Here is a 15,435-nt window from a genome sequence, read left to right on the forward strand (position 1 = left end):
TTCCTGGCCCGACCTTTGGTTCATGGCCGGTCATCCTGACTAACGGGTCGGACCTCGATGACATTATCATAAGCGAGTGCTCTGACATTATTTATCCGCTTTGCATGCTAGGCTGATTCAAGGCTAACTTTAGCTTCATTTTAATCTGATCAATAATGCTAATGACCAGGGAGCTCTGGAGCGAGGATGTGGAGAAAGTAGGGATGACACAGCACTTCAGGAAGTCTATCCACCCCTCCCCCCTCACACCCCTTCATCCGTGGGGCTTTCAGGGAATAGTTCGGCCATAGTCTGAATAAGACAGAGGCACACTCATAACGGGATGAGTATTTTGTGAACGTTTTATTTGCTTGGTTCATTATGTCAGAAATAACCAGCAGTGACTACTGTAAAAGCCTATAGATGGCAGGCATGAGTTGAGTTTAACTGATTTTTGAGATGCAAAACCTTAAATCGACACAGAAATAATGATAAGCAACATGTGTCTGTCACTATTGATTTGTATAATTATACTAATGGTTGCATTTGTATAATTCTCCAACAAACAGAAACATTCAGATACATTTGCTGTCACTAGCTGAAAGAAAGATTATCTTCTGCTGTCCCATTTCATATTACCTCAGGGCTTGACCTCAGGGCTTGATATGTACCTACATATGTAGAGAGATAGATAGATAGTAGATGATAGATAGGGTGTGGTGTTTTGCTCTGGTGTCAGATCTCTCTGTACATGACCACTCAAGGCAGGTTTATGGATGATGGAAGGAACTCTAACAGCTCTCCATTACAGCAGCCTTGCAGTGGAAACCTCTTCCCCCTAGAGGGACCAGAACAAAAATGACTCAAAGTAGCTCTGCTAAAAGGGAACGTTTATGTGTGATTCAGGCCCATAAAACTCTATTGATTTGCTGCTTGCCTCCCTCCATGCCATATCCCCCCCGGCGGTCCAGGCCAGAGCGGGAGTAATATGTCCCCCAGGTCTAAGGGTGAGTGTGAATTTTTCTGTCGCGTCAGCTGAGCTCAATGCAGCAGCACAGTGCTCGCTCCAGATGAGTTGGAACTCTAATTACACTGGCTTTAATTAAGTTCTCTGTTGAGCAGAGCAACATCTTTAACTCCTTTCTTGCCTTTAGCAGTGGACAACCATAAATAGCAATGGGTGCATTCATCAGGAACTGCAAATCATTTTTGCTGTTGAGTTTTTAGGATCATTTCAATGACATTGAAACTTTTCAACTTTTGAAAGTTACAGTAACATTAGAACTAATTTAATCTTTGTTTGCTAACTACTTCAATTCTAGCATCCTAGCTTTTTCCTGCACATAGAATTGACTCTCTTTGCTTTTGTGTCATAGGAGACTAACCTTTTCACCTTTCAGTTCCTAAGGTGTGGTCCATCTTTTCTGTTACTTCAGCAAAGCGTGGTTCAGAAGTTCACTACTGCTACAGAGCTGTATTCAAACATCACTTTGTATGTTCAGGATATGGCAGTGGTTCTCTGACTGTGGGGAGGGACCCCAGAGTAGGCATAGACATGAGTGTAGGCATCAAGTTGTTGTAGAAGCTGTTGAGATGTCACAATCAGTTAAAAAAAACTGCATTATTTCATCATATTTATATTATAAACCACATCTCTCTAGATTGCAAACAAAAACCCTGGCCATTTTACATCAGTTTTTGGGATGAGTGTTGGTGAGTCACCTGCCCCATGCTTAGGGGACATGTAGGGTTGGCGCAGGCAGCAGCAACCAGCCTGCTCTGGAGAGAGCCCTGCAGAGTGTGGGGGATGCCGGGAGTGGTGCCAGGCTTGGTAGGCAACACCCTGGATCTGCCTTGCCTCACCAGGCGCCTGCTGCCTCTACCCAAATCAGAACCATCTGCCGCCCATTTCCACTGCCATACTCTCGATGCCCTGATGCCACAATGCCCTCTCTGCCAGGAGGCCACAGTATTTCACCAAGGGTGTGATCCTCTACCCATGCACCAGCCACCTGAGCCTTCGCTGAGGCCCTCCGGTATCAGCAGGGTGACATCCCCACCCAACACTCTGTCCCTGACTGACCCCTAAAAGTGTTTCTGCAACTAGTGCTTATTTGTTATTTTTGTGACATTTCTCTTCCAGTTCAAAGTAGTTTGTACATTCTTTGCTTTTTTGAACCTAGTTCTTCTCACACCCAATCCATAAGGTCTCTATTTTCACATGCATGGACCATAAAGATTACTGTCATTTTGAATCATGTCGCTTGAATGGTCAACTGTAAATTATATTAAAAATACTGCCTGCATACCCCTGTGCCAAGTATGACTTCTGTGCAGTGCATCTGAAGCACATTGCTGCAGTAAGTACTGTATAGTATGTATTAGGAAGCCAACATTAGACAGGGCTATTTACCATCAGCACTCATCACTGCTGCATCTCCCTGTAATGGTATATTGGTCACAGATTTAGCTACTGCACAGCGACAGAAACTACTAAACAACCATTAAGCCTTCAGCCCTTCAGTGTGCTAAGCCTGACACCCACCAAAGCAGCGCTGGACACTCATGAGAATGTTATTACTCACTATGCTTCAGACAGCTAGAAGAATATTAATCAAGTCTGAAGTCTCAGTGTGTAGTGATGTGTGGTGGGACCTGGATAAAATTAGGAACAGGGGAGGGGAGGAGAATGAAGAAGAAAATCAAGTGATTTTTGTTCCTTTCTGGAAAGAACGATGCCATACTTCATTCCAGGTAAAGAGGTTTGACACAACCCTTGAGAGACCCATCTAAATGATCTGGCCTGTACATCCAACTGGCCTAGTCATCACCCACCCTTTTCCATGTTTTCATCCAATTTTGTGCATGTGTATGTGTGTGTATGTGTGTGTGACAGAGAGTTGTGCACCAGTCATTGCCAGCTACATGTCTGTGAAATTCATAAACCTGAGAGGTTCCCAAATGTCAATGTTTTATCACGAGTGATACAGTTAAGGTTGCAGACTGTATGCATGCCATAAAACTGAAACGGAGAGGATAAGTTTCCCTCCTGCATTCTCCATAACTATTGATCTTTAGCCCTGTTTAACTGAAATGCCAAAGGTAATCTAATTTGCTTGAAAAACAGCTTGCAGGCTTTATGCTCATGTAATTATGCACATTTAGTCAGGGTTGTAAGATACAACAAAAGTCTATGTCAAGAGTTTAACATCGAAAGCAAATGTTCCATGTAATCTAATTAGTTATTTTTCTAAATATGTAATTTGGAATTTATAATGATCTATCCCTGTCGGTAAATCATGGCTGATTTAACTCAAGTAACTGTAATTACAGAATCAGATATGCTGTATCTTTAATAATCGAGTAGACAAGAAATTGTCAGGCCTGTAGGCCTATCTAGTTTGTATCAAGTAAAGCAAAAATGTTTCATAAGTGATCTGAGGGACACTGTCAGATCATAGAGCAGCGATTCCCAACTTGTGGTCTGCTAGGGTAATACAGGTGGGCCGCCAAACCAATGAAAACTTAAGTATGAAAAATGAATAAATATACAAATATGTATGTAGACTATTTGTAAATGATTATTGAAATTCTTATTTTAAAACGAAAATTCATCATGACCGAAAATTCAGATTCAAGCTCAATTCAATTGCCTTAAAGATCCTTGGTATCTCGGATGTTGAAATCAGATTTTTTTCGGCTCTAATTTTTTGGGTTCGAATATTTGGGATCTGAATTTTCCTGTTCGAATTTGAGCAACCTAAATTTACGAACTTGGATCTGATTTTTTTTTATTTTGACATTTGTAAGAGGTGATTTCAAAACCAATATATTCCGTGGTGTTTACATTTCAATAACAACTAGGCCTATTGAATTCAATGCCTTTTAAAATGTAAAACATTATGTCACTGATTTGCTTCCATAACACTTTGGTTTCTTTGATCTCTCAAATACATGTTGCCGTGAAAACGAACTGTTTGGCTCCCGTGGTATTGTTAAACATGCGTGATTAGCGCGAACTAAGTGAACGGATGTGTTGGGCGGCTGCTAAAATATTTGAGCGATGCAATTGGGCCGCAAAGTGGAAAGGTCAGGAATGGCTGATCTAGCGAATGTTCTGGTGCTGGGCTCTTGCTTTGTGTCAATCTTAGCGGGGGACCTGAATGACTCCATACTTGTTGTGAAGGTTTCCTGTTTATGCTAAAGATTGTGCTTTGGTCTGTGTGCGTGTGTGTGTGTGTGTGTGCGTGTGCGTGTGTGTGTGTGTGTGAGTGGTGGGTCATTTTTGCACACGCATTGAAAGGGAAGAGACAAAATGTGCTTTCATAGATACTTTTGGTATAGAAAATCATGATGTAGCAAAAAGGGTTAGGGTTTAAGACAATATGCTGTGAAGCAACCCTGTCACTGAATGGAAAACCTCAAACTTGCAGTTATAGGGGTTTCATATCTCATTGAATGATTTGTACCAAAGTGTAGTTTTAAACCACACGGCATCAAGTGTAGTTTTAAACCACACGGCATCAAATGACTCAAGGATTACTGTCATTGCCTTGTGACATGTCATCACCAAAAACACAAAAGTGAATCTACCTCAACCATAAATCCAAAAAGACCTAGGTCTACAGAGAACAGTAGTTATTTGTAGGACTGAAAAAATGTTTTTCCATTTGTTTTCTCCTCATCCACATTTGTTTCCTATTGTGCTGTTCCCTGCAGGGTACTGCATTGACAAATTAGTGTTAAGTAAATTGGCCAAGTCTGACCGTAAGAAAAAACACAGCCAATAAAATAAATTAGAGGGAAATACCGTGTTGTAAAACACTGCCTAAAAATGAGTAATTTCCAGACGAGAAGGGCGTGAGAAAAAGTGAGTCTGACTGGAGTCACAGAGACACCGTTTTAAATGTGATAGAGGAACTGACATCCTGCAAAGATAGCACTCAGCTGCTCATCAAAGGAACAGACATTCAAAATCTAACTCTGAAATGTCCTTTACAGAATGGCAAACAGAATGTATTTACATGTATATATAAGTTAGTGAGTGTGTTAGTGTGTGCATGTACATACATATTTGCCTGCACAAACAAAAAAATTTGCATTGAGGTTTGGGGTTAGTTGCACACACCCTCTACAGCTGATTCTGACCACTTTTCTCTCTACCTTCACTCACTCACTCTCATTTACACACACACAAACACACACACACCCATACACATCCACACACACACACTGTTAAATACCCTCCCAGGTAGACATATGGTAGTGAGATTCATCTTTCTTTCAATGACACCAAGATGGAAGGCTCAGGGCTGTTCATCTTGGGCTTTGTCCTATATGTTACTCACTGCTTGGAAATGCTGGGTAAGTGTGCAGTTACAATCCATCTGTGACTGAGCAATGTTTATGTGTTTAGTTTATTACCCCTTAAAGATGTGTTTAACCTGTTACATTTATACTGAGCAGGGCCTCAACAGCTTCCCTGGCTTGTTAGTCTAATTGTGACTTGCTTTACAAGCAATAAAACAATCACATTACATGACATTTTTAGTGCATCTTGACTCGTCAAGAGACATCAACTTTGTATGAACATGAACATCCTCGATGGACCTTTTACTGACATGTTTTAAAGTGCATTGTCCAGTAGTGTCATCATGTAAACAATTTTTTTTTGTTTTATGACCATTTATAAACTGCCTTTTAGGATCCCATTAAGTTTTTTGCAATGACTCCACTGAGTACTGTTGTGTATTTCACAGAGGGAAAAACCCTGTTTTGTTGTTTTCTGAGAGAGATCCCTCGTTGTTCTGTGTTTGATCTGGAAAGAGGAACCCATGCAGATGTATCTACCCACTGAAGATGACAGTTAGACGATGCTTTGCAGCAGAAAACCCATTACTCATTCTTTCAGTTATCTAACTCTGAAGTCCTCTCTGGTTAGCAGAGTCACTGTGGAGTGCACGATCCACATAGCTGTAAGTCCCCTTGGACTGAAGCCAGAAGATGAGGCATGCAGTGAAATCAGACTGTCTTGTGAGAGACTATTTAATCAGCGTGTACAGTGTGCTGCCCCTGTATGGTAGTTAAACTAAGACATTTACAGAAATAGTTTAACTGTATGTCATTGGTGAGTTGTTGCTTTGTGTGAGACAGTGCCTTAGAGGCACATTAAATCTGTAGAGCCAAATGATTGTATGATTTCAGACGGTTGCTTGGTGATTACTTGCCATGTATCCTGTAAGTGTGCTCCAGCAACGCTTGGATGACTTTCATTTTGAGCTATTATTTGCAAGGGCAGATCCATTTGTATGGCTAATAAACTCACAAAACATGATATACGATTTACTGCTGGATATGTCCAACCCCTCCCACTGTGCTTAGGCTCTCTTGTGGTTTGGGAAATATTCATCATTTTTTCCATGTGTGGTGATGCTGTTGTCTTCATTGGCTACAAAAAAAGTTTGAATGAACAATTGTCCACTGCTGCACCTAATAAAGGCCATAAGGGTGCTAAGATGTCATAATTTACCACTTAATGTAGTTCAGACACAGTGATGATGTTTACATTTGGTTCAATTTGCTGATCTGATAAACTGTGCCCTTAAACACATCTTAATCAAGAAAACAAAGACTGATGCGAGTGAGTTGGTATGCACTGTCCTCCTCCACGCTTTAAAAACCGTCAGGATTTATTCAATGTCCTTTCCTGTGAAACCTCCCCTGGCCGTGCTTGAGAGTCTAAGACAGCTGTAAGACAGAAGGTTAGAGGGTGTGTCTGGGCAAGCATGAGTGTTGCTTTCTGGACTGTTTTCATTTCATTAACATAATGGAATTCTCTATTAATTCACCACTGGTGGGACAAGGCCACATTTGTCAAGTGTCACATTGTGTTTCAAGTTCATCCCCTGTCTTTAGACTGAGATTAAGACACAGTCCACCCCCTTTTGAAAACGTCTACATCATAACTCCTGTATATCAGATTACAACAATCCTTATCTGTCCCGCATCTCTAAAACTGTTAAAGATAACACAATTATGTACTTCAACCAACAGGAGGAAGTCAATCAAAGTATTGATAGAGGAACACTCAGGCTCGCATACACTAGCTGGAAGTGGCTCATATATCACAGCTCAGCTCCACACTCCACACACATACACACATATGCACACACATAGACGATGAGATGGACAGATAACCCAGTTTTACGTATGTCACACCAACACACACAGTCTTCACCACCCTTCCTCTTGCCGATAACGATAGCTATGTTGTCGTCGTCAAGTGAAATATGCTGTTTTGCTACTATTAGTGGTTTCAGCAGCATGCCAGAAATGACTGAACTCTTTATATGAACATTACTGTGTTTTGTGTAACACGATCCACTCAACCAAGTTGTGTTTTGCTTTTTGTTCTGCCTCAGGAGCAACAAAGCCAGACATTGAGATGACTCATAATGTAACCGGAGTCCTGGGAGAGGACGTGTACCTGCACTGTCGATACTTGGGGCAGAATAACATCATCTATGCCCTGTGGAAACGCCAGATTGACTCCAAGCTGAAGCGGCTGACAGGTTATCTTAACAAGAACAAGGCCTTCACCAAAGACCCCGACTTCTCTGCCCCTGCATCGGCCACCAACCTGACTGTAAGGATGAGCGTGTCCAGCCTCGAAGCTGAGGGAGAGTACATCTGTGTGTTTGCTTCTGACGAAGAGGAGTTCACCGACACCATGATCCTCAATGTCTTAGGTAAGACTGGAGCAGGAAATTATAGCAACTGGGCAGAACAATGATAGGATAATTGAGGGAAACCCCATGCTGACCCCATGTGTTCCATGTTCCCATTTCTAAGCTCGGCCAGACATCCAAACATCAGTGACTGAAGAGACAGCCAACGGCACCCACTACCAGTCTGTCACCTGCTCTGCTGTCAACGGTAAACCCAGGCCTGAGGTCAGGTGGATGATCCGGGGGGCTCCTGTGGAGATGACAAACACCAGCCACACCAATGGCACTGTCACAGTGAGCAGTGTGCTCCGCTTCCCCACTCACCTGCAGGACCAGGACAGGGTGACATGTGAGGTCCAACACCCTACCCTGCCAGAACCGGCCCTCGTCACTGTGAACGTGGAGACCTTCGGTATGAGAGTTCCGAGATTGATTCAATTTATCGGATTATCCAGCCGTGCAGGAACAGCTTTCTGAATGATCACTGTCTTTTGGTAGTATGCAAATACGTAAATACCTGGTCTAAGCTTAGTTTATAGACTAAATTAGGATCTCTTTGTTCACATGTTGAATTCTAACTGACATCGTTTTGTGGAAAATTACGCTCCTTTCATTTGCAGTGGCTCCAAATGTGACCATAGAGGCAGACTTGGTGATGGAGGAGGGTGTGGATATCTGGAAGATCACATGTAGGGTGTACGGTGGAAGACCCAAGGCTGGCATCTCCCTGGCATTGCCCATCCACCAGGAGGATGAGCGTGGACTGTGGAGGGAGGGGGGCAACATTTCCGATACCCAGGCCAGCTCATACCACCTCCCAGCAAAGCTGTACGAGGGACAGAATATAACCTGTGTGTTTGACCACCCAATGTTCAACCACAGGGAGCTACGGACTGTTACTCTGCCAGCTTTCTGTAAGAATCATTACCTTCAGCACTGTTATCTTCAGCACTGTTATCTTCAGCACTGTTATCTTCAGCACTTTTACCTTTAGCACTGTTATCTTCAGCACTGTTATCTTTAGCACTTTTACCTTCAGCACTGTTATCTTCAGCACTTTTACCTTCAGCACTGTTATCTTCAGCACTGTTATCTTTAGCATGGTTACCTGCAGCACTGTCATCTTCAGCATTGTTACATTCAGCACTGTAACTTTCAGCTTTTACAATATACTATACTGTAAAAGCAATGCTATTCTAAAAGACAAACACAAGCTCTCGGATCTGACATATTTCTCCCTGCCACTGTGGTCAGATTTGTCAGCTGTGCAGTTGGTTAACTCAGAGTCTACAGGAAATGGCAACAAAAACCAGGCCATGAAAGCAGTGATGTTAAAGGAGGGGCATGGTAACAGCACCATCACCCTTCAGGTCATCGGAGATGTTCCACGTTACACTGTCATGTGCATCAAGTAAGATTTTAACACATATAATTGTTTCTAACAATTGTTATGAACAATTAAGGAACAATTGCTTGACTTTAAATGTGCATTAACAAATGATTCAGGTCAGAAACTCAACTCAAAGAGTTTAAAACAAAGTCTTAAACTCCACTACAACTACTTTAACTGTTACTATTCATTTGAGTACAGAGTGGTTAACTTAACCTATTTATCACGTTGGCTGTGGTGAGAGGTTAACATGAAAACCACACTACAGACGTTTTTTTCTCTCATTCAGATAGAAGTATTAGTCATACAGAAACTTAATGGAGCCAATGGACTACTTGAGATCAACCAAATGAACTGCTGTTTGTCCAACACAGAAGATTGTTACAATGTGTGTCCATATCTTCCCCCTCCAGAGATGACGGGCCCTTACCAGAGGGTATGGAGGTAACTGGCAGTGTCCTCAGGGTTCAGGGCCCAGTAGAGCTGACCCATGCAGGCCTGTACGAGTGTGAGGCCTCCTACCAACACCTAAAAGCCTCTGTGAAACTGAACGTCACTGTCAGCGCACATGATAAGCAACCTGGTAGGAAGTTCTGAGTTCTAGCACAGACGGTTTAAACATATCCATAAACACCGCATGGTTCTTTTCAGCATGCATGCATTATTCACCTTATAGCACGGCTCGAAATTAACAGCGTCCCGGGGACTATGAAAAAGTTGTCTGGGACAGTTTGGGACGACTGCGGGACGATAGACGAATATAAAAATGCATACACCAGTGGTTCAACACGTTTAAACACAAAGGCGGGTGAAACATATCACAGTTTCGCTTAAAATGCCATAAACTATGAATAATGTATTCACATTACAAGCGCTGCTATGTGTTCTGCGCTGCTCCACGGTGCGCTGCCGCACTTCGTCAGGCAGTGGCCGTCCATCATGCATAAACTAGCTAGCTACCAGCTAACAACAATTCCAAACCGCTAGCAAAAGTTAGTTTTTGGACCTCGGTATTTTTTAAACCCTGCATACGCCCATAACCACAGCCACTGACTGCCGACATGAAAAGACCAGTAGACCATCATGTCAATTCAAACATCACGTTAATGACAAATACCGAGCTAGCTAGCTAACCAAATGGGGAACCATTATCGACCGGTTACACTCAGAAATTTCACGAAAATGTGGATGTAGACCCAAGACAAAAAAAAAAACGTTGTCACAACATCGTACTTTAATATTTAGATACACACCTATATTAAAACATTCCGGCCTTAAAATACAATAGTGATATGTATTTTTCTCAGACATTCTCTCACAATTCAGACATTGATTTGAGCCCCACGACTATGGAAACTGTGAGTGGATGGAATATTGATGTTGGTCTTCTCTCTGTCTCAGTGCTTGTTACTCCCAGAATAAGGATTGATACACAGGAAAGACTTGAAGACAGACTCATTGAGTGCCTGGCTGCCAAGGCCGTCCCTGCCGCCAACCTGTCCTGGCTTCTTCCTGAGGGTGTGTCCGGGCTCCACTGGTCCAATTTCACATCCCATAATGGAACACACTCAGTCAGGGCTGTGTTAGTCTTGCCTGTCTGCCTACAACAGGAGCTCAGTGTGGAGTGCATGATAGATCATCCAGCCTTCGAGAAGCCTAAAAGCAGACGCATAACACTCCCTGTGTGTGGTACGTTCAACAAACCCAACACAAAGACAATCCTGTCTGAGTAATGGTCCTATAAATATTGTATTATTCATTCCACTGGCTACCCTCTGATCTGCTTCCATACAGCCCCTCCAAACATCACTATAGAGTCCAGTTCAGAATGGGTGGACGGCACAGCATACCAACTAGTGCAGTGCAGTGTGGACAGTCCTCACCCTGTGGCCAAAGTGTCTTGGAGTGTCGGGAGCAGTGACAGTGAGACCAGGGCCCTGCATGGGGTCCAGATCCTGCCTGAGGTGCATGCTAGTGGTCGTGTGTCTGTCCAGAGTAGGGTGAGATTCCCTACCACCATGTTCTCTGGTCAGAATGTAACTTGTGCGGTGGAGCATGCTAGTCTGGAGAGAACTGAGAGGAGACACATACTGGTGCCGGAGCTGGGTAAGGAGGGCTAATCCATGCGACTGTTCTGTCAGGTCTCTCTGTGTTTCAGTGTGCTCTCTGCCTAAAAAATGACATGCTTAACTCTATCTGTCTCTTTCTGTCTCTTTCTGTCTCTCTTCCTCTGTCTCTCTCTCTCTCTCTCTCTGCCTCTCCCTCTCCCTCTCCCTCTCCCTCTCCCTCTCCCTCTCCCTCTCTCTCTCTCTTTCTCTCTCCCTCCCTCTCTCTCTCTCTCTCTCTCTCTCTCTCTCTCTCTCTCTCTCTCTCTCTCTCTCTCTCTCTCTCGCTCTCTCTCTCTCCCTCTCTCTCCCTCTCTCTCTCTCCCTCTCTCTCCCTCTCTCTCTCTCTCTCTCTCTCTCTCTCTCTCTCTCTCTCTCTCTCTCTCTCTCTCTCTCTCTCTCTCTCTCTACCCCCCCAGAAGGCCCAGTGATGAGTGTGTCTGTGAGAAAGCAGACACACTCCTCTCTCTGGCTAGCAGAATGTGAGTACAGGGGGGAGGGTGTTGGGGTACACCTCTCCTGGGTCCTAGCAGAGAACACCACATGCCAAACCTCTTCCTCCCTCCACTCGTACTATGAGGGCCTACAACTGCACACAAGACTGACCTATGAGTTCCCGTTGGCTCTGTGTGAGGGACAGGACCTAACCTGTCTCATTCAAAATGAACATGGGCTGAAAGCGAGAAGGACAGCACATGTTCCCATATATGGTAAATTCAATGGGTTGGTCTCAGAACTGGACTATTCATAAATTTTGCCATAGAGGCACTTATAAGAGATTCAAACATGCCCATTTACTTTGTTCTGTGTCTAAAGATTTGTTTTTGTTGATATTTTTTGTTGATGACTTTTTTCTTCATACAGACATCTCATTTATCAGAGTACTGAATCAGACCACTCCACTTAACAGACCTCACAGAAGGGATCTCATCATACACAGACTAGCTTTGCAGGAGAATATCCACGGCCAGAGAGTCCTGTTCAGAGTCATTGGCAGTGTGCCCACCTACAACCTCACCTGTCATAGGTAATCCACTCTCTCCGCTCTGAGATTACCCTTGCAAACATGACACAGAGGGCTGTTCAACACTGAAGTGCTTTGGGCCTCTTTGATCCCTGAAGAGTGTGTAGGTTTAACTTTGAATAAAGCACAAGGCAGAGACACATTTGATAATATTATTAACACTGTTGTAATTACTGTGGTCATTATTATGAGAACATTGTTCTGGACCAGACTGAAGCTTTCTCTTTTTATTGCTTTATGAGAGCTTTTAGCAAGATCATGAAATAAGCGTGTGACCATAAAGCTGTCTTTATGCATAATTAAGATATCATCAGGCCTGGTGTTGCTGCTGGGGGGGGGGGAGGGTTTCTGACTGGCAGGGACGAGGTGGCACTAAAGCAGCCTTTCATCAGAGAGACAGAGTGACTCATAAAGCGCTAGATCTTGAGAGGTCCTGACGCTCTCACATCCTCCCCACAGCCTCTCATAAATCATCTGCAACACTGGTTATGAAACACAATCTCCTCATTCATAGACAGATTTAGTTATCCTGTGAAATGATGATTGCTGCTACACGTTAAGTATTATTCTCTTGAAATGACAGACTGATGGGAATTGCCTCCAGCTCACTCAACGGGCGAACAAGCCAAACTAACTTGTATGATGTGTCCTGTGTTTGGCAGGAGTGATGGCTCAGTGGCCCTGGTGGAGGGCTCAGCCCTGGTGTTTCCTTCTGCGGTGACAGAGAGGGAAACAGGCCTGTACACCTGCCAGGCCTCCTTCTACCACCACAAGGCCACGACACTCATTCAGCTGGAGGTCAACAGTGAAGACCATGAGCTTAGTGAGTGTTTTTATTCGATAGTAGATCTCCTGTATGAAGACAGACAACCACAGTATTGTTGTGCCTTTTTTCTAATTGTTGTGCTTTATCAAATCTGTTGACTTTGTCTCTTGTTGCAGTGTACCTTGTCATTGTTTGCTTCTCTACGGCCATGGCGGTCACACTTCTCGTCATCGTCACTCTCTGTGTGTTCTGGTGAGTCTAAAATCTCTGCAGGAGACAGGTAATAGCTAGGATTGTGACGTGCTGGCAGGTAATGTGGCAGAAAGATGCAGACTGTCTGCCAACAGAGGAGAGAGACAAACAGGAAGTAATGGTGGTTCAGTCTGACGGTTCTTCTGCCGCAGAACCAGGAAGTGAAGGACTCTTTTCTCTCACCTTCATGACCAAAGTAGCTCTCTACTATTCACAAACAGGAAGTGTGGCAAGAACAGACAGGTGCCTGTGCCACCACAGCGCTGCTGGCAAGCGACCAACGGTTTTGTTGACTGTGGTGTCGGCAATTGATTTATTTTCCATCCATAAATGGTAAAAGTTTAGAGAGTAAAACCATGAGAGTTAAACAATGTAAAACTGCCATCACCGACACTATGTGTGCATTTATGCTTTGTAAGAAGCACACTGTGAAATAAACCTTTCAAGAAAGTTCACATCTGGTGCACCGCTATACTCATCAAACATAGGCTAACATTTTCAAATGACAAAATGCAGACACTGCAAATTTGTCTTGTTGTGATTGGAAGTGAATGTAAAGCCAAGTGTCTCATAGCAACCATGTTTTCATGACTGCTGTCATCCCAGACTGCTCCTCAGTGGTATCTCAAAGTTTTTCCACATTTCTGCAAGCATCCCATAATACCCATAACCTCCCCCATGTATGTCAGCTCTCTTGTATGGGTAGATGGTAACAACACAGACTCGGTTTACTTCAGTATAGGTGCAGAGGCTGTTTACATAGGAGGCCTGTCTCTCTGGTCAGTGCAGCACACTTGGTCAAGGTGCCATTGGTCCAGCGAGTCCCTCTGTCCCATTATTGCTTGATCCTGTGGGAGGGTCTTGTCAGGTTAATTTGGGAAGGTCAGTCAGACAGCATACACAGAGAAAACAGGACTCCCCGAGAGGATATCTATTTTGGGGAGTGTGTCACCCGGGCAGCACTAGGAACACTTTTTGACAGGTCTTCACTGGCGTGGTAGGTGTCATGGGGGGGGGGGGGGGGGGGGGGGGGGTCATGATGAATGGGGTGAGGTTTTGTTTCTGACATGAGAGAGATCAATGATGATGTTTGGGGTCAGTACAGCTCTCCATTGATATTCCCCTCGCAATATGCATTTGTCTCAGAATAGAGATTTAGTCATACAACACTGCCCCCATCAGGTAGATTGAGGCACTAAATGTACTTGAGTGTGATAATTCAAATTTTCAGCACCCTATTTATTATATTTCACTGCTAACTTTTTTGTGTTGCAGCAAAAGCAGTGAAGTACACCAGCCATCACCAAAGGTACGTATCATTTTAATATGCTCGGTGTCACATCTTAGAATTGTTACTTTACATACCCTTGTTCATCGATTGATAACTTCAATGGATTAAACAAATCTCAACATCTCTCCTTCGGTCTTCCCTTTCTCTCTGAATCTGGTGGCCCTTCTGTAGAAGCGTGAGTCTCTGGCCGCCCTGACTAGCCTGATGCAGGGTCCCTGCTCTCCTGACCTGAGGAAGCCTGCCGTGGGCTCAGAGGAAGGCCAGGAATATGTCCAATTTTTTAGCTATAATATCATCCTTGATGTTAAGTCAACTGTCTAAGAAAACTGCCTTGCTCAAAGACCTTTAAGCTGGCCTGGCTGTGTTGTAGTATTACTGCCTTGCTTGCTTTTTATTCAGAATTGCAATATGCACAGTACATAAAGTTGTGTACCACAATTATATACCAAGCAATATTTTTGGTTTATTAACTTGCATTAAAATGTCTTGTTGTGTAAAATTACTTTACAATTGTTTTGTTTGTTGGATGAACAACATAAAATAAAAACTATGCACACAGATACATGAAATACACGGTATTTATACGATTTTTTATCTGCAAAGTTTCTACCTTAGATGTTATTGAAAACTCTAGACATTTATTTGGTTGTGAGCTTTAATATTGTGTCCATGCGCACCCTTGTGGATTGTACGAGTGTAGCGTCCCCATGTAACTATGGGAACTAAACACTGACTGCTGTGTACAAACGTCAGAACACATAACAGGTAGACAAGCTCCAAAAACTTTTCTTTCTTTTTTTTTTACCAACTACAGCTGTTTAAAACGTGTTTACGTTTTGGTATTTTATTACCAAATTGCCTAAATGAAAATATACAGGTAGCTAGCGTGCTAGCTAAAGTA

General features: G+C 43.3%; 1 protein-coding gene across 2 annotated transcripts; it reads left to right on the forward strand.

The window, feature by feature from the left end:
- The first annotated feature begins 5,169 nt into the window (after positions 1-5,169).
- si:ch211-149e23.4 lies at positions 5,170-15,103 on the forward strand. 2 transcript variants are annotated; one of them, XM_047036085.1, is made up of 14 exons: positions 5,170-5,343; positions 7,401-7,727; positions 7,831-8,118; positions 8,327-8,620; positions 8,961-9,117; positions 9,510-9,679; positions 10,498-10,785; positions 10,891-11,202; positions 11,624-11,911; positions 12,066-12,228; positions 12,888-13,048; positions 13,168-13,243; positions 14,519-14,552; positions 14,706-15,103. In XM_047036085.1, exons 1-14 carry the CDS (start codon positions 5,277-5,279, stop codon positions 14,853-14,855), a joined length of 2,775 nt encoding a protein of 924 aa, XP_046892041.1. In that variant the 5' UTR covers positions 5,170-5,276; the 3' UTR covers positions 14,856-15,103. The 2 variants fall into 2 exon arrangements, with proteins under 2 accessions (XP_046892041.1, XP_046892040.1); XM_047036084.1 differs by having other exon boundaries at positions 5,171-5,343; positions 11,621-11,911.
- The last annotated feature ends 332 nt before the right edge of the window (positions 15,104-15,435 follow it).

Source organism: Hypomesus transpacificus, chromosome 15, assembly GCF_021917145.1.
Source record: "Hypomesus transpacificus isolate Combined female chromosome 15, fHypTra1, whole genome shotgun sequence".
NCBI classification, from domain to species: Eukaryota; Metazoa; Chordata; class Actinopteri; order Osmeriformes; family Osmeridae; genus Hypomesus; species Hypomesus transpacificus.